The sequence below is a fragment of the Brassica rapa genome, chromosome A08 (genome assembly GCF_000309985.2).
Source record: "Brassica rapa cultivar Chiifu-401-42 chromosome A08, CAAS_Brap_v3.01, whole genome shotgun sequence".
Taxonomy (NCBI): domain Eukaryota; kingdom Viridiplantae; phylum Streptophyta; class Magnoliopsida; order Brassicales; family Brassicaceae; genus Brassica; species Brassica rapa.
The window spans coordinates 6,980,717-7,005,107 of record NC_024802.2 but is presented as its reverse complement, the minus strand read 5'-3'; the positions used below and the strand labels follow the sequence as shown (position 1 = coordinate 7,005,107).

The window sequence follows — 24,391 nt, the reverse complement described above, 5'->3', positions numbered from 1 at the left end:
TTCAGAAGACTTTCAAGTAAGTCTTCTAATATAAGGCTTACTTGTAAGTCGCCCAGAAGACTTCAATATTTTTAAGAGGAAACTAAAATATATTTAGCAGGATTTAGAAGACTTTCACAGAAGTCTTCTAATCACCAGACGACTTACACGTTAGTCGTCTAGACCCTAAACACAACCCCTAAACTAAATTAACGAACTAAACACTTCATAAAATCAAATTAAACTTAAAAAGTGTTTACTATACACAGAAATAATCACATGTGGGTAAAAATTTAATTTTTCAAAAAAACATTTAAGCTTTCCAAAATCTAACCCTAACAATACATACAATACTACAACATATATTACCAAACCCTAGACCAAAGAATATCATGATTCACTACTTTCCCTCATTTATGTTGAAAAGAATTCAATTTTATTATATCTCAATTTATATAACTTAAAACTGTTTATAATTACATGATTTTAATTTTTCGCTTATCAAAATATTTTTTACAAAATGTATAAATTATTTTTAAGATCCACTATACTAGAGGACTTCCATGGACGTCATCCATAAGACTTAACAGAATCCCAGAAGACTCGGAAGACTTAGCGGGACTATATTCGTAAAAATGAGTTTTGTTTTTTGTTTGGTCACAAGGGGATGACTGTAATTTCACAAGGTTTTTAGGTTACTTTTGCATTTGATTCAAGTTTGGGTATACTTTTGCATTTGATTCTAATTGGTTTTCTTTAATATCAAATTTTAATATTACAATAGATGTTTAATGTAATATTTATATTTCTTATTGATATACCATGATTTTCACCCGTTTTTATACATGGTATATAAAGGTTTTAAGATGTATTAATCATGTTTTAGAGTCTTTTTAAAGCAAATACAGGTTTATTCACCTGATGGAAGGAAATGATACTTTTGGGACACTTTGGAATGCTTTTACGCAAGGAAATCGATCGACGCTTGAAGAGCAACATCGGTCGATAGTAATCACTTACCATCGATCGACATACATATATGTGCATCGATCGATACGCAGTCACACGGATGAAATCGCAAATTAAAAGATTTCATTTCCCAGAAGATCTATTATTTTACAACTTAAGTCCCTGGCCGCCTGTTAGGTTATATGTACTAGGGTTTTGTATCATTTGAAGGTAGACTTGCAAAAGACCTAGTTTTGGAAAATGAGCATTTTGGCTACCATTAGGAGAGCTTAGGATTGGAGAGATAGATCTGAGACTACAAAACAGAGAAGATCTTGAACTCCTTATTTCTATTACTCTATCTATTTGTGTTCTATGTTTCATTTGAGTTTATTTCACACCATCATGACTTTGTCTCTCATGAATATGTTTGCGTAAACCAATTGTTAGATTTAGGTTTCTCATCATGGTTGAAATTATGTACTGCTAATATGACTGTTAAAAAGGTGTTTTGATTGTTCTTTCATTGCTTATGGACTTAATGCTAAAATTGAGATTGATCACCTTCATTTTAGATCTTAGGATTAATTGAGTCCAACTAACCGTTTCCCCTCAATACCTGAACCTATTTGCGTGATCTAGCTGACTCAGGCGCAACGACATTTGGTCTGAGAAGGTTAGAGAACAAGTTAAACCCGTTCGCAAAGCTCGCTAGAATAACCGTCGATCGACGCAACTATCGTTCTGTCGGTCGATCGTTACAAAGGTGTATCGGTCGATGTACATCAAGTCGCATCGATCGACACTCTCTCGAGATCAAAATACGACAGTTGAGATCCGAGATCTAGCGAAGATAACCTATCCGGTTAAATCAGCGTTTAGTTCAAGAACCATTAAACCCTTTAGTCTAAACTAAGTGCATACATTTTATACCTGAGAATTGCCTGAATCTAGCTACTTTCCCAATCTTGAAACCACTTCAATTCAATCTATTGAATCACTGTTGTTTTCGATTTATCATTTATTGCTTTTAAAACTATTAAAACCTTTTAGTCTATATTCATTTCTAATTATTTAAGTCTGTTGAGTAATCCTAGAGTCTCTGTGGATACTATCCCTAAGTACTACATCCGAACCTCTTTTGATGAGAGTAACACTCTTTAGGGTAATTTGAGTGGTATCACTTATATTGTATATTTCCTTATTATGCATTTTAGATAGATGTTTAATGTGGGTTTTCTATTTCTTATATTGTATACTTACTTATTATTTATTTTACTTATATTTTATATTTAATTATTCTAATATTATAATAGATGTTTAATGTAATACTTTTATTTTTCATATTGTATATTTACTTATTATTTATTTTACTATATTTTTTTCAAATAGATGGTTAATTTAGTTCTTTTATTTCTTATGTTGTATATTTATTTATTTTTTAGTTGTTCTTATATTATATATTTACTTATTCTAATTTTTATTTATTTTATATCAAATGATAATTTATGTTAGATATTTAATGTAATATTTATATTTCTTATATTGTATATTTACTTATTATTTATATTCTGTTTTTTAATAATAATGCCACGTAGCATCTTTCGGAAGAAGTTTTTTTTGGTGATGTAGACGCTCTATGGAACCTCAAAAGTTACCATACATTTTCAGATAGATGTAGTTTTTTATTTTTTATATTGTATATTTACTTATTATTTATTTTGCAATAAATTTTCCAAATATATTTTGAAGTTAAGAAGACATATCTAAACATTTTTCCAGAACCATTTTAAACAGGAGAAATTGCCACAAGTACCACATTCATAGTACCACTTTTCGTGTTTACACCCCTAATCGTGAACGCGCTAGGCGCTAGTCGGGCGGTCAGGTTGGGCCTAGCGTCTGAAGAGAAAATCAGGGATTAATCGAAAATTATGCGGGGCAAAAATTTTAAATTGTTTACTATGTTATAAAACATGTTAATCTTTAATTGTGTATAACATTAATGCATTTTCATGTTTAAGATTGTATAAAACACATAAATAGAATATATAAAACTTAATATAGTGTAATTTTCATCAAACTTATGAATATAAATGATATTTATAAAACTTTGGATCAAATAAATAAATAAAAATATTAGTAAAAATAAAATAAAAATAAAAAAATAGATTAGGCGTCCGCCTAGGCGGCTAGGCGATCATTTTGGCGGTCTAGGAGGAGAAAATCGGATATCCGATTTTTTAACCAATTTGGCATAAATCGTGGCGGAAGAGTGACACGTAGCGCCAGGCGGCCGCCTAAGCGATTAGGCGGCCGATTTTTAGAACAGGGGTTTACACTAACCACTTCTACCTTTATTTTTGATAAAGGGTAAAATACATTTATACCCTTAGGATTAACTAATCTACACTTAGGATTTAGAGTTGAAGGGTGGTATATGTTTTTTTCATCAAATTATACAGACTCATATAGACTCTGTAAACCAAACTGTGAGACATTGATCTATGTGAACGACGAAAGACGGTTGCTTCATGTTACTTTAAATAAATATATAAACAAAAGCTTTACAAAAAAATTAAAAATAGTTTCAAACATAATTTTGATTTTCAAAAAGAAATTTCAAAAGAATAAAAATATTTATTTAAAAAAAATAAAAAAAAATTATTAAAAAGTTCAAATTTGAAAAAAATATAATCCGAAAACATAAAAAAGAAACAATTTTTTATTTTTTATTTATTATATATAGAGAGAGATCAATGATATAAGAGTCTTTCACCGCTTAATAAAAATAATATTTTTGAAAATATCTCTTTAGTGGTGGTAAAGATGAATAATGGTATCATGAAAGCAGTAAACATGAAATTTCTTGTTTCAATAGTCACATTGTCCAAAATACACAATCTTTCGATGTTAAGTGTTTTTAAATAGTTACATGACTGAAAAATATAACCTTTCAACAATTAGTTGTTTTTAAAAAGCAAGATGACTGAAAAGACACACATTAATTAAAATTGCAATTATAAAAGTATTTAGGCATTATATAATAGTTTAACTCACCTGCAATCAGAGAAAAAAATGCAAAACTATTGAAGCCCAAACTAAAGCCCAAGTTTATGATCCATTAGAAGCTTTTGTAACCCATGTAACTAGGGTTTCTAGATTCATATATATGTTGTTATGTGCATTGATGAATGTAACCTTGGCTGCCATTGTAGCAGCCTCTCCTTCACTTAATGAAATATCTATTTAATTTCTTGTGTTCTTGGTGACAAAACTAAAGCTTTTTATTTTCTCTAGTTTCACAATAAAGTTCAATGAGCTATCTTTTATTTCAATAAAGTTAGAATCTTTCTTAGTTCACAAATGTTAACATGGTATCAGAGCCCAGCAAGTAGATCTTGAGCCATGGCTGACATACCGGAGGCAATCACTGCGCCATCTCTGAGCATCACTCAGTGCGTGACGTTGAAGCTTTCCGCCACAAACTATCTTTTGTGGAAAACACAGTTCGAGTATTTCCTCTCTAGTCAGCCCCTGCTTGGATTCATCAATGGGTCATCTCCTCGTCTGTCGCCAACAGTTGAAGTCAGAAATGGTGAAGTTGTAACAGAGGAATCAAACCCTGAGTTCGTACGATGGATTCGCTCCGACTAGCTTGTCATGGCGTGGCTCTTTGGTTCGTTGACAGAAGAGGCTCTTTGTTCGGTTTATGGTCTTACGTATGCTCAAGAGGTCTGGTTCAGCCTTGGACAGAAGTACAATCGAGTTTCAGCGACCCGCAAACTAGATCTTCAGAGAAAGCTTCAAGGTATGATGAAAAAGGATAAAACTATGTCTGCGTATCTTAATGAAGTCAAAGGTGTTTGTGATCAACTTGACTCTATTGGTTGTCCTATGTCTGAACAAGAGATGATTTATGCTGCTTTAAATGGTTTGGGACGTGAGTATGAATCAATCTCTACTGTTATTGAGCACTATATGGACTCTTCTCCTGATGCTCGCTTTGAAGAAGCAGTCTTTAAACTTGTCAACTTTGATGACAAGTTGAAGATCTACACTGAGTCCACAGCTCCAACACCTCATCTGGCCTTTCACACAGGCAGAGGTTACTCTAGCAGAGGCCGTGGTGGCTCATGCAGTAGCAGAGGATCCCGAGGTCGTGGATCAGGCTCCTATTCTACCAGAGGAAGAGGGTTTCATCAACAGTTCTCTGGGAACAGCTGTAGACCAAGGATCACTTGTCAGATTTTTGGTAGCTTCGGTCACACGGCAGATAGGTGCTACAATCGTTTCGATCAGCAGTTTCAGACCCCTGAGAACCTTCACACTGCGTTAACAACGATGTAGCTCTCTGATCACAGTCAGTTCAATGGTCAGGAGTTGTATCCAGACTCCGCCGCTTCAGCTCACATCACTAATGATGGTTCACAGTTGCAGTCTTCTCAGCCTTAATTATCTTGGCAACGACCAGGTTATAGTTGGCAACAGTGACTATCTTCCCATCACTCACATAGGGTCTGTTCCACTGCACACATCACAAGGTATATTACCGTTAGCTGATGTGCTTGTCTGTCCAGCTATAACTAAGTCCTTACTTTCTGTATCTAAGCTTACCTCAGATTTTCCGTGTGAAATAACATTTGATGATCAATCTGTTATGGTTAAGGACAAGGTGACAAAGCAGTTGATAACTCAAGGTCGCATGCATAAAGATCTTTACGTCTTGAAGAATATCCAGTTTCAGGCCTACTACTTTACACGTCAGCAAGCAGCATGTGAGAAGGTCTGGCACCAGAGGCTTGGTCATGCGAATTCGGATATTCTTCTACTTCTATCTAGAAATAAGGCAATCATTTTCAATAAGGCTAGTTCCAAGACTGTTTGTGATTCATGCCATTTTGGTAAAAGCTGTAAACTTCCCTTTGTTGAGTCAGACTTTGTTTCCTCACGCCCTTTGGAGCGCATACATTGTGATTTATGGGGTCCAAGCACTGTGGTTTCTAATCAAGGGTTTAAGTTCTATGTTATCTTCATTGATCATCACACAAGGTTTTCATGGTTTTATCCTTTGAAGCAGAAATCTGGTTTTTACTCTGTTTTTGAGCGTTTCAAACTACTCGTAGAAAATCAATTTCAGAGTAAAATTCAACAGTCTCAGTGTGATGGTGGGGGTGAGTTTCTCAGCAAACAGTTCTTATCTCTTCTGACTCAAGCTGGTATTCAACAAAGAATCTCTTGTCCTCACACTCCGCAGCAAAACGGCATGGCTGAGAGGAAACATAAGCACTTGACAGAACTTGGCCTCACGATGATGTTTCATGTTCGAGTTCCTCAACAGTTTTGGGTTGAAGCCTTCTTTACTGCAGTCTTCCTCATTAACTTGTTGCATGCGTCCTCTCTTCCTGATCACAAGAGTCCTTATCAAATGTTATATGGGTCAGCTCCAGTGTATACTGCATTGCGTGCGTTCGGCTGCAAATGTTTTCCATCCCTGTGTCCTTACATGAACAACAAGCTGGATCCCAAGTCTTTGGCGTGTGTGTTCCTCGGATACAATGAAAAATACAAAGGGTATAGGTGTTACTATCCTCCCACTGGCCGTGTCTTTATCAGTCGTCATGTTTTATTTGATGAATCATCATTTCCCTTTGAAGATCTGTACCGAAGCTTTCACCAAGACACTGATTCTTCCTTGTTAACTGCTTGGAGAGCTGCTTACATACAGCCTTCCGCGAATCAGTCTGAGTCTGTGTCTACACAGCAGCAAGATGAGTTATTACCTGCCAGAGTTCTTGTGCCAACTCCTCCACCAGTTCCTCCGATTGAAGTCATCACACCTGTTGTTCCACTTAATGAAAACAACAATCCGCCTTCTCCTCAACCCCTCCCTCAAGAGCCAGCAGCCCCAAATGTCCAAGAACCTATTCATCCTATGACAACTCGAGCCAGATCAGGTATAGTTAAACCAAATCCTCGCTATGCCTTGATCACAGTCAAGGAAGAATTTACAGAACCAAAATCGTTGAAGGAGGCTCTGAATCATACTGGTTGGAACAAGGCTATGGGAACTGAGATAGAGAATATGGAAGAAACTGAGACTTTTGAGCTAGTTCCTCCTGAGGATGATCAGGATCCTCTAGGTTGTCGGTGGGTTCATAAGGTCAAAAGAAACACTGATGGCACTGTGATGAAGCTAAAGTCGCGACTTGTTGCAAAAGGTAATGAACAAGAAGAGGGCAAACAACTACATTGAGACCTTTAGCCAAGTTGTGTGTTCTGCGACTATCAGAACAGTGTTACATGTTGCTGTTACTAAGAAGTGGCCGTTGAAACAACTTGATGTACATAATGCTTTTTTTCACGGGGATTTAAAAGATAAAGTGTTTATGAAACAGCCCCCATGCTTTGAAGATCCGAAGAAGCCTGACTATGTCTGGAGACTCAAAAAGGCACTGTATGGTCTGAAGCAGGCTCCGCGGGCGTGGTTTGATAAGTTCAGTAATTTCCTTCTAGACTTCGGGTTTCAATGCAGCTTTCCAGACCCTTTTCTCTTCATATATCACCGAGGTTCAGATGTCGTCTATCTCCTCCTCTATCTCCTCCAAACTAAAACATAAGTTTGTGATCCATTAGAAGCTTTTGTAACCCATGTAACTAGGGTTTCTAGATTCATATATATATTGTTATGTGCTTTGATGAATGTAACCTTTGTTGCCATTGTAGCAGCCTCTCCTTTACTTAATGAAATATCTATTTAATTTCTTGTGTTCTTGGTGACAAAACTAAAGCTTTTTTTTTTCTAGTTTCACAATAAAGCTCAATGAGCTATCTTTCATTTCAATAAAGTTAGAATCTTTCTTAGTTCATAAATGTTATCATGGTATCAGAGCCATCTCAAGATAATGAATTCTTGTTTGCTCGGTTCTGCTCTGCTACAGCCAGCCAGAATAAAAAAAAAAAAACTATATCAGATCGGGTTTTGGTTTTCCAGATTTTCAATATCGGTTCGGTTCTGGTCTAATTTGATTGCGGTTTATTTCCTACATGATGCGAATTTGAAGATAAGGTTGCACTGGTAATTTGACGTAAAAGGGTTAGACTGGTAATTTAATAGTAAATGGATAGGATAACACTGCCGATTTATTCTCTCTCGAGCTTCTTCTTAGTTCGGACTCTCCTCTGAGCTTTAGAGCTATCGGCGAAAAACAACATGGCTTCTCCCTCAGCGACGCTTTCTCTGTGCTCTGCTTTCTCTGCTCATTGCAGTGTCGCTCCACCGCGCTCCCTCTCTAAGCCTTCGTTGAGTCTGGCTAGACCTACAATTGGGTTTCTTTCTACTTCCGCTGCGTCTACGTCTCGACCCGCGTTCCCCGCCGCTCCGAAATTCGCCGAATCAGCCGTCGTGGCTGAACCGGAGACTACCGATATTGAAGCTGTGGTGGTCTCCGAGGATAAGCCTAAACGAGAAGAGATCTTCGCCGTTGTTATGGTTAGCTACTGAATTATCAATTCCTATTTTTTGTTTGATTTAGACTTATTCAGGAGACTCTGTGAGTTAGGTTTGTGTTTTAGTGAGAGCTTATCTACTAAAGTGGTGTTTTAAAAGCCTTTTGTGTAATGAAATTTACATTCTCTCATTGATTCAACAGGTTGGTGGACGCCAATACATTGTTTTCCCAGGGAGATATCTCTACACTCAGCGGCTCAAAGATGCTAATGTTGATGATCAGGTATAGGAACACATTTTGTCTATGTTAACAGTGTCGTTTGCGGTCTGAAACTTTTGCATCTCTCTTGTGCAGATTGTTTTGAACAAAGTGTTGCTTGTCGGCACAAAGACACATACTTACATCGGCAAACCGGTTGTTACCAATGCTACTGTGCATGCAGTAGTGGAAAATCAAGTAAAATCAATACCCAAGTCTTTCTTGAGTTTAAGTGGTGTCTTTTCGACCGCCAACTTGCAATGTCTTTGTGTTGCTGCAGGGTCTGAATGATAAAGTAGTCGTCTTCAAGTATAAGCCCAAGAAGAAATACCGCAGAAATATCGGTCACCGACAGGTATTCACTGCTCTCTGTTGTTCAAAGTCATCTTTTCCTTTAGCTAGATATAATTTAATCCGCACATACTAGTATCAGTTAGTTCGTATGATTTGGTACACATAGAACTGTAAATAATAACAATTGCATTGTGATTTTTGTCTTGGTAATGCAGCCAAATACGAGGATTAGGATTACAGGAATCACAGGGTACGAAGAGTATCCAGCGTCACCCAACGTTGCTGTTTAAATGTCTAGAGAAGTATAGGATCTTTGGAAAAAAAAATATGCTTCTTGAATGTTCAATTTTCTGATCTTTTCTATGTACTTCTGAAAGACCAGACCATTTCATTTCTGTTGAGTATGTTAAGATGCAGTTTATTAATATATACTCACTTTTGCCATTTCTTATCCCATATTTCAAGTCTCCATCTATCCGTCTAGACGTATTGAATATATCATAGAGTTGTGAGTTGATACTTGATACAGTCATTACAGCGTGTCCTCAGATCATAGAAGAATATTCCGTAAGAGCGGAAATAGAGTTCCTAACCTAAAGAATGGTCCTCTCTAAGCTTGATAAAGGGCTATCTTATACCCTAACGTCACCATCAAAATATCTTCTGTGTTACAATCACTCATGAAGCAATGGTAATCAAGACTGGATCTAAGGAACTGGTGAACCACAATGGGGTACAAACTCAAACTGGGAAGAATTTGGAATTCTTCTCCTAAACCTAAAGGACAAAATCTTACAACAAAAGACAACACAAAGTACTTGAAGAAAATCTGAAGGACAAAATCTTATTGTGTGAGGTATATGAGATTTGTGGCTTTGTGGTTAACATTTTTGTGTGGTTGTTCCATATTGGATTATGTTGATATTCTTTTTATGATTATGATCAGATTAAACATGAAACTTACTAAGGAAAATCCGGACGATAAGTTTTATGGAGAATGGGACTTCGCAATATGAGAACATAGTGTTGTATCAATTGGAAATTTCAGGACTTGATTATGTATTTCAACTAGAAGAATTTGTTGGTCCAAAAGGAAAAAATATTCAATTAGAAAGAGTTTCAATATAAGCGCTGTTGTTGATCTGAAGAGGCTTGACAGTGCTAGAAAGGTTAAAATATCCTTAGTGTGAGTCTAGCAAATCCAGTGTATGGTTATCAAGTCACACACCGCTTATGAGATGAAGAATGTGATAAGATCATGGTCAATGATGGATACGTGTGGCTCCTATATTAATGGGAAGTCTCCCACTTGTTCAACATGTTCTTTACTTGTTTAGTTGGAAGTTATTTAGTTGATACTTTGTTATTTAAGCAACGAGTTGTTTATGGAATGGGATATGAAAAGAAAATTTCAGTAAACTTGTGTCTTAAGTCTTTGTGATCCATCTTTGGTATCAGAGCAAATTCTCTTAGCTTTGAAGAGGGGCCTTCACTGGCATCAAAGCACATTTTCGTTTTTGATCCGGACCACTTTGTGGTATCAGAAACTCCTATCATTGTTTTGATTTGGACCACAATTTGTGGTATCAAAACTTTTTTATCCAAAAAAAAAAAAAGGTCTTGTTATATAAGAAATGGGAAGCACACGAGAGGGCATTGAAGAATTCAAGATCAATCTCCTCAACAAAATGCATGATGAGATACGTGAAGAGCTCCAAAAGATGAAAGTTTGTATAGCGGATAGTGTCAAGCGTCTCGAGAAGACCGTTAATCATATGGTGGAGGTGGTGAAAGATATGAGATCTACTGAAGAAAAAGCTAGTGATGGTAACGTTCAACAACCTTCTCAAAGATGTGTATCAGTTATGCAATCGGCGAGCTCAACGCTAAAACGTGGACGACCTCGAACGGTTCCGTTCCGCAAATGTCAAACTTCACATGTTGGCAAACCAAGAAATATTAGCCCAATAACGTACAGAGATGGTCTTGGCTCTACACGGACTCAAAAACAAGGTACACTGCCTCAAGCACCTTCCATGCGATGGAGATTCCAAGTTTCAGCCTATGCTCTAGATGGTGCAATGGAAAAAAATTCTTTTGGTGGGGAAGGTGGTAAAGGAAACCATCCATTTGATCGTGGAAAAGTTAGGATCATGGAGAAGCTGTTCTCAAAGATTGGTATGAACTTTGGGGACAAAGTTCTTTTAGAGGGTGAAGTATTGATAAGATCATGGTCAATGATGGATACGTGTGGCTCCTATATTAATAGGAAGTCTCCCACTTGTTCAACATGTTCTTTACTTGTTTAGTTGCAAGTTATTTAGTTGATACTTTGTTATTTAAGCAACGAGTTGTTTATGGAATGGGATATGAAAAGAAAATTTCAGTAAACTTGTGTCTTAAGTCTTTGTGATCCATCTTCTCTTGAAACGACGACATTTCAGATCAAATATCTACCAAACAGGTTGTCTCAGACCAAAGTTTTGTAACTTCAGTATGGAGGATGATAAGAATGAATGTCTTTAACAAGCTGGTTTCAGATCTCTCAATTTTAGACATAGATTTGAGTGAAGAGGATCATGTTGTTATCTTGTTGAACAATTTTCCTAAGAAATTTGAGCCAATGATCCATACAGTGAAGTACGATAATCTCATAGGAGCTGGATCTCAAAAAGAAAAGAAAATTATCTAACTAAAGCAGTAATGGAAGTTTGTTTTATCTCAATTAGGTGGATGCCCACAATTTTATGGATTTGAATGTTTTGTAACAATATATTTATTATAGAGCAAATTAGCTCAATATACTAAAAAAAGTGGGAAACCATAGAATGGGGGAAAAATGGTAATGATGGAAGAAGAAAATTAGGGAGAAATCCCTTATATACTAAAACACAAGTCACTCAACAAATAAAAAATTGACATGTGGAAAATGTTTAAAAAAATTAAAAAACAGTTAACTGAAAAAATTAATCTTGGATCCCTAACTTTAAGCATATATTGCCTATATTTTCTCATAATATTCCATCCACTTTCAAAATCAGTTGACCATGATTTTCAAACTGTTTTCTTCTTATATATGATTTTGATTTACTAATATACCTTTTGTTTTTTTCTCTTTCAATCTTCTCTGCAACAGAATGAAAGCTTTTTAGTTCGTTCGTTCTTTCTTGCAGAAAATGAGTTACTGAGTATTAGGTCCGTTTGCCAAAAAGAGAGAGATTGAGTATTAGGTTCGTTTGAATTGAACAGGTTTCTTCCTATCTTCTTTCTTCTTTCTTCTGTGGCAATTCAAATTTTATTTATTCATCACCTGAATCAATACTCAGTCGATAAATACAGTAAAATTATGGGAAAAAAATGATACTGGTTTACACAAAAAAAAAAAAAAAGATACTGGTATGGTATTTTTTGAAGAGATTTCAATTTTAGATCACTGCAGTGTATAACTTGGAAAATTTTTCTATCTATTGATTTACATGTACTGTAGGTTATGGTTTGGAGATATGGGATGGAGCATAATCAAAATTATTCTTGTGAAAGAGACAAGCATCAAGTTTTCTCCTCACAAAGAAGGTTTTGCATGTTTTCCAGTCTTTATTATTTTTCTTTGATTTATTGATTAATATTTCCTTTGTTGAGTCAATTATTTTTCAGCGTTCACTACTGTAATTGTTTTCAACCCTAAAACTATTGTTGGATATTACGGAACTTGCATTTCTGAAAGGTAAATCTACTTTACTTAATTATTGCTAGACAATTCATTATAGCTTCATAAAAAGCAAACTAAAGATCTAAAATGTAATCTTATAAATTTAATAAAGCATCAAATAAAGTAATGTGGGTATTTCAGATGTGTGTTTTTTAAAACAAGTTGGTAAATTAACATAAAATATCAACGCAACAATTACTTTAACTATAAAAAAATTATCAAATTTATTAGATTCATCGTATTTAAATTAAACTAATTTATTTGTTGTTATAAAATCATTGAACAAAATTAATGGATTGAATAAAGTGTTTTTAACCATATTTTATATTTTGATATTTTAAAAAGTTTTGCAAACATGTATCCATTTTATAGTGACATTTGTTTTATCCTTTCAAGTTTCAATTGTTTTGTTTCAGGGCAAGAATCTCTAATATTATGTACCACTGTTCATATAATATTAATAATAATTTATTATGACAGAACATTATAAAAATGATAAAAATTTAAAACAGTAAATTAACCTGTGCGCAGCATAGGCGATAATACTAGTAAGGTATGAAGTGCAAATAAGGTAGATTTTGTGTGTAGGGAGTACAAATTCTCTTTTATTATAATTAGGGTCGGCCCTACAGGCAGGATTTCATATTTAAATTTTGATATTTTCAAAAATATATTTATAAAAAATATAATTTTGTATATTTTAAATATATATTTTTAACTATACTAATGGTACTATTTTACTGGTTGTACTGATTATAATTTGCAAGAAAAATCTAAAGGTTGAATTCCATACTTTCGTGCATGGACAGTGGAGCACATTAACTTTAATATATGATTTCCGAACTTGCATTTTGGGTAACTAAGGCCAAGTTTAATATTGTGTCTCTAACAAAATACTGTTCATCGGTGGACACAACGATTTTACCTTTAATAGGAATCCAAAAAAACATGTCATTTGTTAAGGGCGTGCGGTAACCATCTTTTTCCTTCCAAGTTGAATGTAACAAAGTTGTAAACCTTTGTTAACTTCTTCAAGCTTCTCAGAATGAATGATAACTGATTAACTGTTCATGCAGTCATACACTGTAAACCAAACATTTAGAAGCTTTTATCACATACTTAGCGTAAATGATGTTTGTTTTAGAATAAAAGATGGGTATTTATTTTATCTCTAGCAATCCTAGTTTCAAAACTGATCACTGTATTTTCACCAAATTTTTAAGACACATTACATAAAACAGGTTTTCTAATTCATATATGTATAAATGTAAGGTGTATATGTTTAGGCTGCCTCAAAGCTAATTACCAGAGAATTCATCTAGCATGGACAAAGAATCAAACAACTTCTGTTGACTCCTGAATTTATAAAGAGGTTTATAAGACTTTATAAAATTAAAGTTTTATACCCATCACAACGTTCTGAATCCCAACAACATAAAAATTAGATTGATGTGCTTTGCATAGAAAGTAATAGCCTGATCTTTGATGAGTGAAATATAAGTAATGGGTGTCAAAGAAAAAAGAACTTGCATGCGTAGCATCAGTTCCTTTCTCAGATCCATCAAGATGAGGTGCCTTTTATTGTCTCATTCTCACTCTAGCAGATTCTTCCTCTCTCTCTCTCTCTCTCTGCAGCTTAACACTCTGTTCTCTCTCGGTCTCTTCTTCTTATTTTTCTATGTGATTCCTCTCTGTCCCAGCAGCCTCCCTCTCTAAACACTTTACCACTTTCTGTTTCTGTTTCTCCCTCTAATTGATATGTAATGCCTCTTTGGAATAACGCTTAATAGAAGTTTTGAAGTCCTTGTAGGTAGCATTATCCATCTCTTTCTCCTTCAAAGCTTTCTGCTTTCCTCTATTTCATCAGTTTCTGTTTTTCAAACTCCAGTTCCTGTTCTGTTTCTTCTCTATCTCAGCTCTTTCACAACCATCTCATCCTCCGGAGGCTCAGCTTTATAATCCTCCCGAGTCATGAACTGAACATTGCACAAAATATGAAGAGCTTGTGTCATAAAATAAATAAGTTTACTGGTTCGTTTAGATGGAAAGAAGAGATGGGTCTCAGAGTATGAAAGCATACTTTCGTGGTTACACCGCCTCGCATGAGTAAAGCTAGCATTGAAGAGAGATCGCGGGTGATGGATTCAAGCAACAACTTTAAGAGGATGAACCCGTTATTGGTTGCCTCTCAGATTTTTATGAGGAAGATGTTAGGAGTGAACTTAATCAACCCCTTTGATACCTTAGAACACAAGTTTGCTTTGATGCCAATTAAGGCTCCTCCTCAAAGCTAAGAGAGTTTGTGAAAGAACAAACTAAATAGAACAAAACACAAGTTACTTCAATTTTCTTTTCATATCCCATTAAACAAAACATACGTAACTTAAATACACAATAACATGTCAACTAAATAACTGCCCACTAAACTAATATAGAACATGGTATACAAGTGGAGATGATCCCACGATGCCATGACTTGTTATGATCTTATCAATACTCCATCCTTTAAAAGAACTTTGTCCCCAAAGTTCATACCAATCTTTGAGAACAGCTTCTCCATGATCCTAACTTTTCCACGATCAAATGGATGGTTTCCTTTTACCACCTTCCCCACCAAAAGAATTTTTTTCCATTGCACCATCTAGAGCATAGGCTGAAACTTGGAATCTCCATCGCATGGAAGGTGCTTGAGGCGGTGTACCTTGTTTTTGAGTCCGTGTAGAGCCAAGACCATCTCTGTACGTTATTGGGCTAATATTTCTTGGTTTGCCAACATGTGAAGTTTGACATTTGCGGAACGGAACCGTTCGAGGTCGTCCACGTTTTAGCGTTGAGTTTGCCGATTGCGTAACTGATACACATCTTTGAGAAGGTTGTTGAACGTTACCATCACTAGCTTTTTCTTCACTAGATCTCATATCTTTCACCACCTCCACCATATGATTAACGGTCTTCTCGAGACGCTTGACACTATCCGCTATACAAACTTTCATCTTTTGGAGCTCGTCATGAACTTTCCGGAGCATTTCAGCTTGCACTTCATGGAAGCCCATCACAACATCTTCATCGTATACGTCATACAAAGGCTCGCGAACAGAGTAGACGTGATCGTAATAATCTTCACAATCATGAAGCTGCTGAAACATTTTTTTTTTTTTGGTTTTTTTTTTCTTTTTTTTTTTTTGGGTGAAAGTGATTTGATACCACAGTTAAGTGGTCCGGATCAAATCGGTGACGCGAAATCGCAGGATAGAAGTGCTCTGATACCAATTGTTAGGAGTGAACTTAATCAACCCCTTTGATACCTTAGAACACAAGTTTGCTTTGATGCCAATTAAGGCCCCTCCTCAAAGCTAAGAGAGTTTGTGAAAGAACAAACTAAATAGAACAAAACACAAGTTACTTCAATTTTCTTTTCATATCCCATTAAACAAAACATACATAACTTAAATACACAATAACATGTCAACTAAATAACTGCCCACTAAACTAATTTAGAACATGGTATACAAGTGGAGATGATCCCACGATGCCATGACTCTTGTTATGATCTTATCAGAAGATGAAAGAACGCTTTCAGAACCCTAGATTGAGTTTAGCTCTCGTACGGCTGAGATGAAGAACGGGTTCTCTACCTCAGCTCTTTCGCAATCATCACATCCTCTGGAGCCTCATTAAACATTGAATTAGTATACTATAAGAGAGATGAGAAGAAGAGAGATGAAGAGATGTGATTTCCAGAAGATAAATACTTGCTTATTTATATCCGAAAGCATAGAGCTTCGCCAATGCAAACAAGGCATTGAAGAACTCGTAGTGGGCATCTTAATTAATGGGATTAAACACGAAAAAGCCATAATGCACTCCGTTTCAGAAACTGTGAGGAAGGTCGAGCATCGCCGTCGCCATCGTACGAAAAGCAGTGAAAACACATGTTTCTGGATTAGCGCATGATAGGGTTTCTGGGCCAAAAACACAATCTGAACTTAAGCCCAATAACATTAAACAGACGCATAACGATTAAAAGCCCAGCTGATATCCAAACAATGAAGAGATGCGTTTTGGACGCTGGACACGTGTCGGTTCCTGGAGACTCGACTTTGTGACCCGGAATCCCATGTGGCAGCATCATGAGAGAGGTAAACATATTTATATATATATATATAGATTTGTCAAATTAAGATATTTTTTCATCATCAAAAATTGTATATGTGTTTACTATTAAATATTTTTAAAGAATAATTATTTTTGAAAAAGATGATTATGACTATTTTAAATATCTGTTGATATTTTGTATTGAAATTTTTTACTAAAATTAGTTATATATAATATTCATAATTCAGTTTTCAATAAAAATGAGTTTTGAAGGTATGTAGTTTTGAAACATTTGATTTTTAAATAATTTATAGCTAAAGTCATATGTCTTTATTAAGATTAAAAGATAAAACAATATGATTGTTACACATTCTCTATATATTCATATTCAAATGCATAGGAATATAAAACTACTATATCAATTATAGAAATTACTTATGAAATATATTATATAGTTTATAAATACTTGAGTAATAAAATGATTTTATGAGCATTACATATATTTTATATAAATCACATATTTAATTACCATAAATTATATTATGAAATATATTTATATCGTTTAGATACTGATAAAAATTGGTTCTAGAAGTGAATTTTTTACTCATAAAATAAATAAAACAGAAAATCTATTAACGAATCAAATTATAATAATTTTTCCAAAACTCAAAGACACCTAAGAAAAAATTAATTAAATGAGTTCTCATTTAATATAAAATAAATTTTCAAAATACTTTTATAAATTAATATATAAGCTTCTATAAATGACTTAGAACCTCTTATAATAATTTAAAACATCTGATAAGCCAATATAAATAATTTTATAAATTTAATTATAATTTAACAAATGATTTATAAAGCATGCATGAAATTTATTAGACATTAATAGTTATTATGATACTTTATACAAATATAAGACTTTCTATACGAATAAAAAATCATTATATCAATTCAAATACATATTTTTGTTTCTTATTTTATGTAATTTATAAATATATTAAAATTTTGAACACATTATTATTCTTTCATAGTTTCAACAACTAGTTACCATAAATAATTATTTCTAAAATTATTTAGATATAATTATAATAAATAAAATTAAAAATCATCGGCAAATCAAATTATAACAATTTGAAGAGTTCATTTATGATCGACACATAATAAAAAATCACTTATGTGATTTCTCAATCAATATATAGTAGGTTTATATTTTTATAAATAATTTATAACATTTTATAAATTATTTTGAAATTCTGATAAATTTATTCTTTAAACAACGATAAATAATTTAAATATAATATTAATAAAAATGTTTAGATTTTGTAATATTTTAAATTGTTATTATATAATTATATTCAAATATAGTTCATTAAGTAGAGTATAAAAGTATTATAATTATCTTATATAAAATTTCGTTCATTATATTTTATAGTTTATAAATATTAAAAGTAATAAATAAAACATTATTAATCTTTCCATAATTTCGAGAATTAATTTCCATAAATTGTTATTTGTAATATTCTTTAGATTATATGGCAAGTGATGTTAAATGATTTTAGACTTACCTTAAATTTTTAGATCTAAATTAAATAAATAAAATTTAAGAACAATCAACCAATCAAATTATAACAATTTCTTAAAACTTCACCTATGAGCGACACGTCACGAGAAATCACTAAAGTGACTTCTCATTTAATATATAGGGGGGATTAACCCTCAGGTCTAGTTATCAATTTTATTAATTCTTTTACTACACTTCATCATTATTCTACCATTAACCGAATTAAACCGAATAAAATATAGAAATTTTTAATAAAATAAATTCAAAAGAAACACATGTTAAATTAAAGAATAAAAAAGTCAACTAAACCGAAAACACAATATAAAATACATGAATCCCAAAACACTAAACCATCTAGATATCCAACCAAGTACATTGTCGCATTCATTTGGAAAGTAGTAAACGCATTCCTGCATCCAAACAGCGATATACGCCTGAAGAAGTGATTTCGACTCATACTGAGTGCCACGGAGAAGACACATAGTCTCCACATCCAGATCTCAAGCTCTTAATATACCAAGAGTTGGGTTACGATCAAGAATGGATAGCCAAACTGTAAAGGAATGTTTAGGAACTGCGACATAATTCCACACTAAAAAAGATCAAGAAACTATTAGTTTATTATAGATATATTATATATGGTTTAGTTGTACAATTGGCTTAGTCTAATAACTGGTTTGTTCCGGATAACAATTAATTTGTATATAGTGTGATCAACACAAACTTTAGTGAATATCAAAAATATTTTTCTTGTTTCCTCTTCTCTCTCATCACGTTCCTCTTCCGTATTCCATTGAAGAAGAAACCTCCATTTCTGTTCACCTCTAAATTTCTATTATTGTATCAGAGCATTGAGCTCAATCTCAACATCGTCTCCTGCTCTTCATTTCGAGCTCCGTTTTGACCTTTTTCGATCTTTGTTCTTTCGTTTCGAGTTTTCATCGTCATGATGGTTGTCAATCTCCGTCCTTCTCGCCGTTCTGGTCATTTCACACGTGCTGGTAGGTCGAATCCGCTCCCTGGTATCTCCTCTTCTCCTCATGAAGCAGTTGTAGCTCCAACGTTACCGGATCCTTTTGCTCTTTCCGCCATGATGAATCCAGACAGCATTCATTCTCCACTGTTTCTCCATAGTGTTAATCATCCAGGTTTGATGATTGTTTCCGTTCAGCTGTATGGATTGAACTATACTCAGTGGTGCTCTGTGATGAAAATCGCCCTTGATGCGAAGAACAAAATCGCCTTTGTTGACGGTTCACTGCCTCGCCCTGATTGAGGTAATCATCTTTTTCGGGTCTGGTCTCGTCGTAATAGCATGGTTAAATCTTGGCTTCTCAACTCGGTTTCTACGCAGATCTATGGTAGTATTTTGTCTTTTGATGATGCCACTGAAATATGGACTGATCTTCACAATCGCTTTCACGAGACAAACCTTCCATGCACATTTCAGTTGATCCAACAGATTCAAGATCTCTGTCAAGGCTCTCTTGATTTATCTAGTTATTATACCCTCAAGACCCTTTGGGATAACCTTGATGGCACTAAATCTCCTGAAATGTGTTATGCTGTAACAGACCTTTGTCTCACAGCCAACGTGAAGTCAAAGCTAAAGTTGAGCGAAGCAGAACCATCAAATTTTTGGTCGGTTTGAATGAGAAATACTCGATCATTCGTCGTAGCCAAATCATTATGCGCAAGCTTCTTCCTGATCTTGCTGAAATCTGCAACATTCTGGATCAGGACGATAGCCAACGTCAGTTTAACTCAGTGATCGCTCCACATGCCTTCCAAGTTAGTCAAGATTCTACTCAATCCTCTGTTTGTCTAGATCTCCTAACCCAGTTCAGTCTGGTGTATTCCCGGTGATTCTAGCATAAATCAACAAGGTGTGTTGAATGTTTCCAAAGGAAGCCTGGAGCAGTCTGTTCTCATTGTGGCAACACTGGTCATGTTTTTGATTGTTGTTATAAGTTACATGGGTATCCGGTTGGTTGGAAGAAAGGGAAATGGAACACTGACAAGTCATCACAGTCGAAGTCTCCTGCTGTTTTAGCTATCGTTGCTGTTCAAGAACCTTCTCACAATGTCTTTGGCTTGGACAATCTTGTTGGGAAACTGAACAAAGATCAAATTCAAGATTTCATTGCCTTCTCAGCTTTCATTAAACTTGATACTTCTGTTCAGCATTTTGTGAATCTACCTAATGGTTCTACACTCAGAGTTTGTGGAATTGGTCAGATTGTTATCTATGCTACATTAACTCTATCAAATGTTCCGTTTATCCCAGAATTCAGACTAAATCTTCTGAGTGTCAGTTCCTCGACTTCTGATATTGGTGCTCAAGTGGTCTTTGATTTTAGTTCTTTTCAAATACAAGATCCTATCAGGGGATGGATGATTGGAAGCGGTAGACGCATTGCCAACTTGTACGTCCTGGATATGGCTGCTTCGAGTTCTGCTATCTCTACTTATGCTTCTTCTTTTGCTAATAATGTAGTTGATGCATCTGATTAGCATCAACGTTTTGGCCATAGTTGTGTTGAGCGAATATAACTACTTTCTAATGTACTTGGATTTTCAAAGGCAAAGATTAAAGGATTGATGAACTGTGATATTCATCATCGTGCTAAACAAAAGAAGCTCTCTTTTAGTTTCACTACTTTCTGATGTACGACAGTTTTTGATTACGTAAGGCACTTAAAAGCTTAGTACTCTCAGCTCCTGGATATCCCAGTCCCCAGTTCACCTTGGCTGGTTTTCCCATAGAGAGTATCTTATCCAAGTCCTTGGATCCACTGTTGAGCATCCTGATATGCTTGCGATTCTCAGCCAAATCACGTTCCAGCATCCTTGCTCTCTCTTGTTCACCAGTAGCAACTTCTCTCAGCTTGCTAACCTCCGTCTCCAGAGACTCATTCTTCTCATGTACAATAGCAAGTTCTTCAGCAAGATCATCATACTGCTCACGGCTTTGCACCAGATCGTGTTGCAACCTCAGATTCTCATTCTTGAGATTCAACTACTTGTTGAGCATCACGTGATAGTCTTTAGAGTCTGTATCAATATCTGAATCCGAGGATTCACTGGATTCCTCCTTGCGTGCACCAAATGCAACAAGTTTTTTCATCACCTTTCCATCTTCTTCAGACTCTGAATCATCAGGCGACTGCAATGGAACACCTTTTTCCTTCTTTGAGTTTGGACATTCACGCCGTGTGTGTCCAACACCTCTGCACTCAGAACATTTAAGTTCTCTCCGTTGTGCTACAGGACAGTCAGCCTTTATATGACCAACACCTTCACACTCATAGCATCTAAGACGTTCTCTTCTTCTGCTATTGCCAAAATCACCTCCCTGGCGACCATACTGATTCCTCCTACCAGAGGAATTCATCATCTTACCCAGATTCCTAACCAACATCCCCATGGCATCTTCAACATTCGAAGATCTATCTCCATCTTTGTCAACAGCAATAGCTATACTCCTTGATGCACCACCTGACGTAGAGACTGAACTACTGTCTGTCTCCATCTCTTCTGCCTTCAGCATGCCCACAAGCTTGTCAAACTTGAGCTCATTCGTGTTTGTGGTCATATTCAATACCGGCTTGTGAGCTCCAAACTTCGTTGGAAGACAGCGTAGTAACTTCTTTACCAGCTTCTTCTCCTTGTACTTCTTCCCAAGTACAAATGCTTCATGCACCATACCACTAAGTTTGATACTAAAACTCGCCACAGAATCATTATCAGACCACCTGAGATTCTCAAACTGTGCCCCAAGATGATCTAGACGTGTCCTCTTGACACTCTCATCTCCTTCAAACGAATTCAGAAGAATCTCCCACGGCTCTTTAGCCGAAGTACTCCCCTGAATCACCTGGAACTGTTCTGCTTCAACTGCTTCAAAAATCACCGACAACGCCTCTGACCAATCCTCTTTTAGCTTAGGCTTCTTCCCATCTCCTGTGACTATGGTAGGCTCCTCCCAACCAATCTCCATAGTTGTCCAAGCATCTTCATTGATTCCTCGAATCATTTGCTTCATGCGAGCCTTCCAATGACTATACTGGTCCGCATTCAACATGATTGCCTTCTGCACCGAAACAATCGTGTCCATCTTCACCTTCAGGATTACACCGATAACTTAGGTGCCCCGCTCTGATACCACTTGTTAGTGCAAGATGACACCACAATGTAGTAATGCAGAAGATAAATCAACAGACAAATACACAAGGAAACACCAAAGCTTTTATTATAATTTCCTTTAAACAATCTTTACAAAACCTTGTTTATTCAGCTTTACTCGTCTAGTGTTAACACTCTAACACACGACACTGAAGGATTCCTAAGCTACCCGCTTATGTCTCTCTACCGTCAAGTACTTCAGCCACTGCTTCAACACGACCCCAAAACACTTCCAAGAACTTCTCTCTCTCTATAAGATCAACCTATGTGTCTCTGTCTCTTTACAGACGACTCATAGCTATCTTATATTATTCTCCACGTTCCTGAAACCCTAGTCTCAAAGGCAACATGGATATGGACATCTTCCATAACATTAAGTGCAACTTTCATTTTCTTGGAATGCACTTATTCCTCTTTCTTTATGTTATAAACTTGGTCCTTAAGTTTATTCCTCTTTCTTTATCTCCAAGATACTCCCTTGCTCTCCAAGTCTACACGACTCCAGCTCAGCATCTTGAATCCACATGGTCTTCACCACTCAACACGACGTCTGCTTCAGCAACTACGTCATCGACTACTTCAGGACATACATCTTACATCTTCAAACAAGACACTATTTCTAACTCATCTGCTGAGTCTGAGTACCCGTCCATGTCTGATGCTGTTCGGGAAATGATGGTTCCGCAATCTATTATATGACCTATAGTTAGACACTCAGGAAGCTTCTCCTTTGTACTGTGATAACACTGAAGCTATACATATCGCAAACAACTTCGTCTTTCACGAACGGACAAAACACATTGAGCGTGATTGTCACATTGTTCGCGAGTGGGTTAAGAAAGGATATATCAGAAATCTTCAATGTCAGGACAACAAATCAACTGGCTGATATCCTAACTAAGCCTCTATATCCTTCTCTTTTCCGACATTTGATGAGCGATATGGAGTTCATTAACATATATGCTCCATGTTGAGGGGGAATATTGGTTTATTATAGAAATATTTTATACGGTTTAGTTGTACAATTGGCTTAGTCTAATAACCGGTTTGTTCCGGATAACAATTAACATGTATATAGTGTGATCAACACACACTTTATTGAATAACAGAAATATTCTTCTTGTTTCCTCTTCTCTCTCATCACGTTCCTCTTCCGTACTCCATTGAATAAGAAACCTCAATTTCTGTTCACCTCTAAACTTCTATTAGAAACTGTGGATTTTGATAATTTTGTGCTATTCCAAATTTCTTTGGAATTAAATGCGAGAAAACCTTATCTCTGATCCACCAGGCCAGATTACCATTTCTAACTGAAACTCGAATGGTGGACGAAAGTAAGGAGCTGTAATTGATGGTATGTTCTCACCGTAACAAAATCTCACTATCCCAAGTAAATTCTGAAACAAGGGCCAGTGAGGGTATTCCCATATCCATCGGGGAAAAGGACCCTAAGAAATGAATTAGCTGACCGAATAGTGTCCAAAGATCCCACCAAAAATATGTCTCTTCCCTCACCCAATACGAATACTTGAAAGGATAATGCTAGTGGTCTCAATTTTTTTTTTTAAATGATGGAACGTCCAAGAAGTGCAGTGGGATTTGAAGTTTAAAGACCAGAATGATATATGTGAGATATAATTTCTACTGACTCATGCAACCCAAATAGATTCAGACCGAAATTTAACATACATATCTATTTCAATCCAAAAACAATGTTCCACGAGGATATACTCTACATTCCTAAACCGCCTTCTGATTTAGGATATCAAATATGCGATAAACTCAAATTCAACTATAAAAAGAGTATAAGTGTGAGATCCTAATCTTTTTAGGAGAGTTCTAAAATTACCAAGACTACAACTGAATTATCATTATTTGAAATGGATGATGAGGAATTATTTATTCCACCAA

General features: G+C 35.4%; 1 protein-coding gene across 1 annotated transcript; it reads left to right on the top strand.

Annotated features, from left to right (window-relative positions):
- The first annotated feature begins 8,063 nt into the window (after window positions 1–8,063).
- Window positions 8,064–9,376, top strand: LOC103833583 (50S ribosomal protein L21, chloroplastic). Its single transcript, XM_009109665.2, has 5 exons — window positions 8,064–8,419; window positions 8,580–8,660; window positions 8,733–8,834; window positions 8,917–8,991; window positions 9,146–9,376. Exons 1-5 carry the CDS (start codon window positions 8,141–8,143, stop codon window positions 9,218–9,220), a joined length of 612 nt encoding a protein of 203 aa, XP_009107913.1. The 5' UTR covers window positions 8,064–8,140; the 3' UTR covers window positions 9,221–9,376.
- The last annotated feature ends 15,015 nt before the right edge of the window (window positions 9,377–24,391 follow it).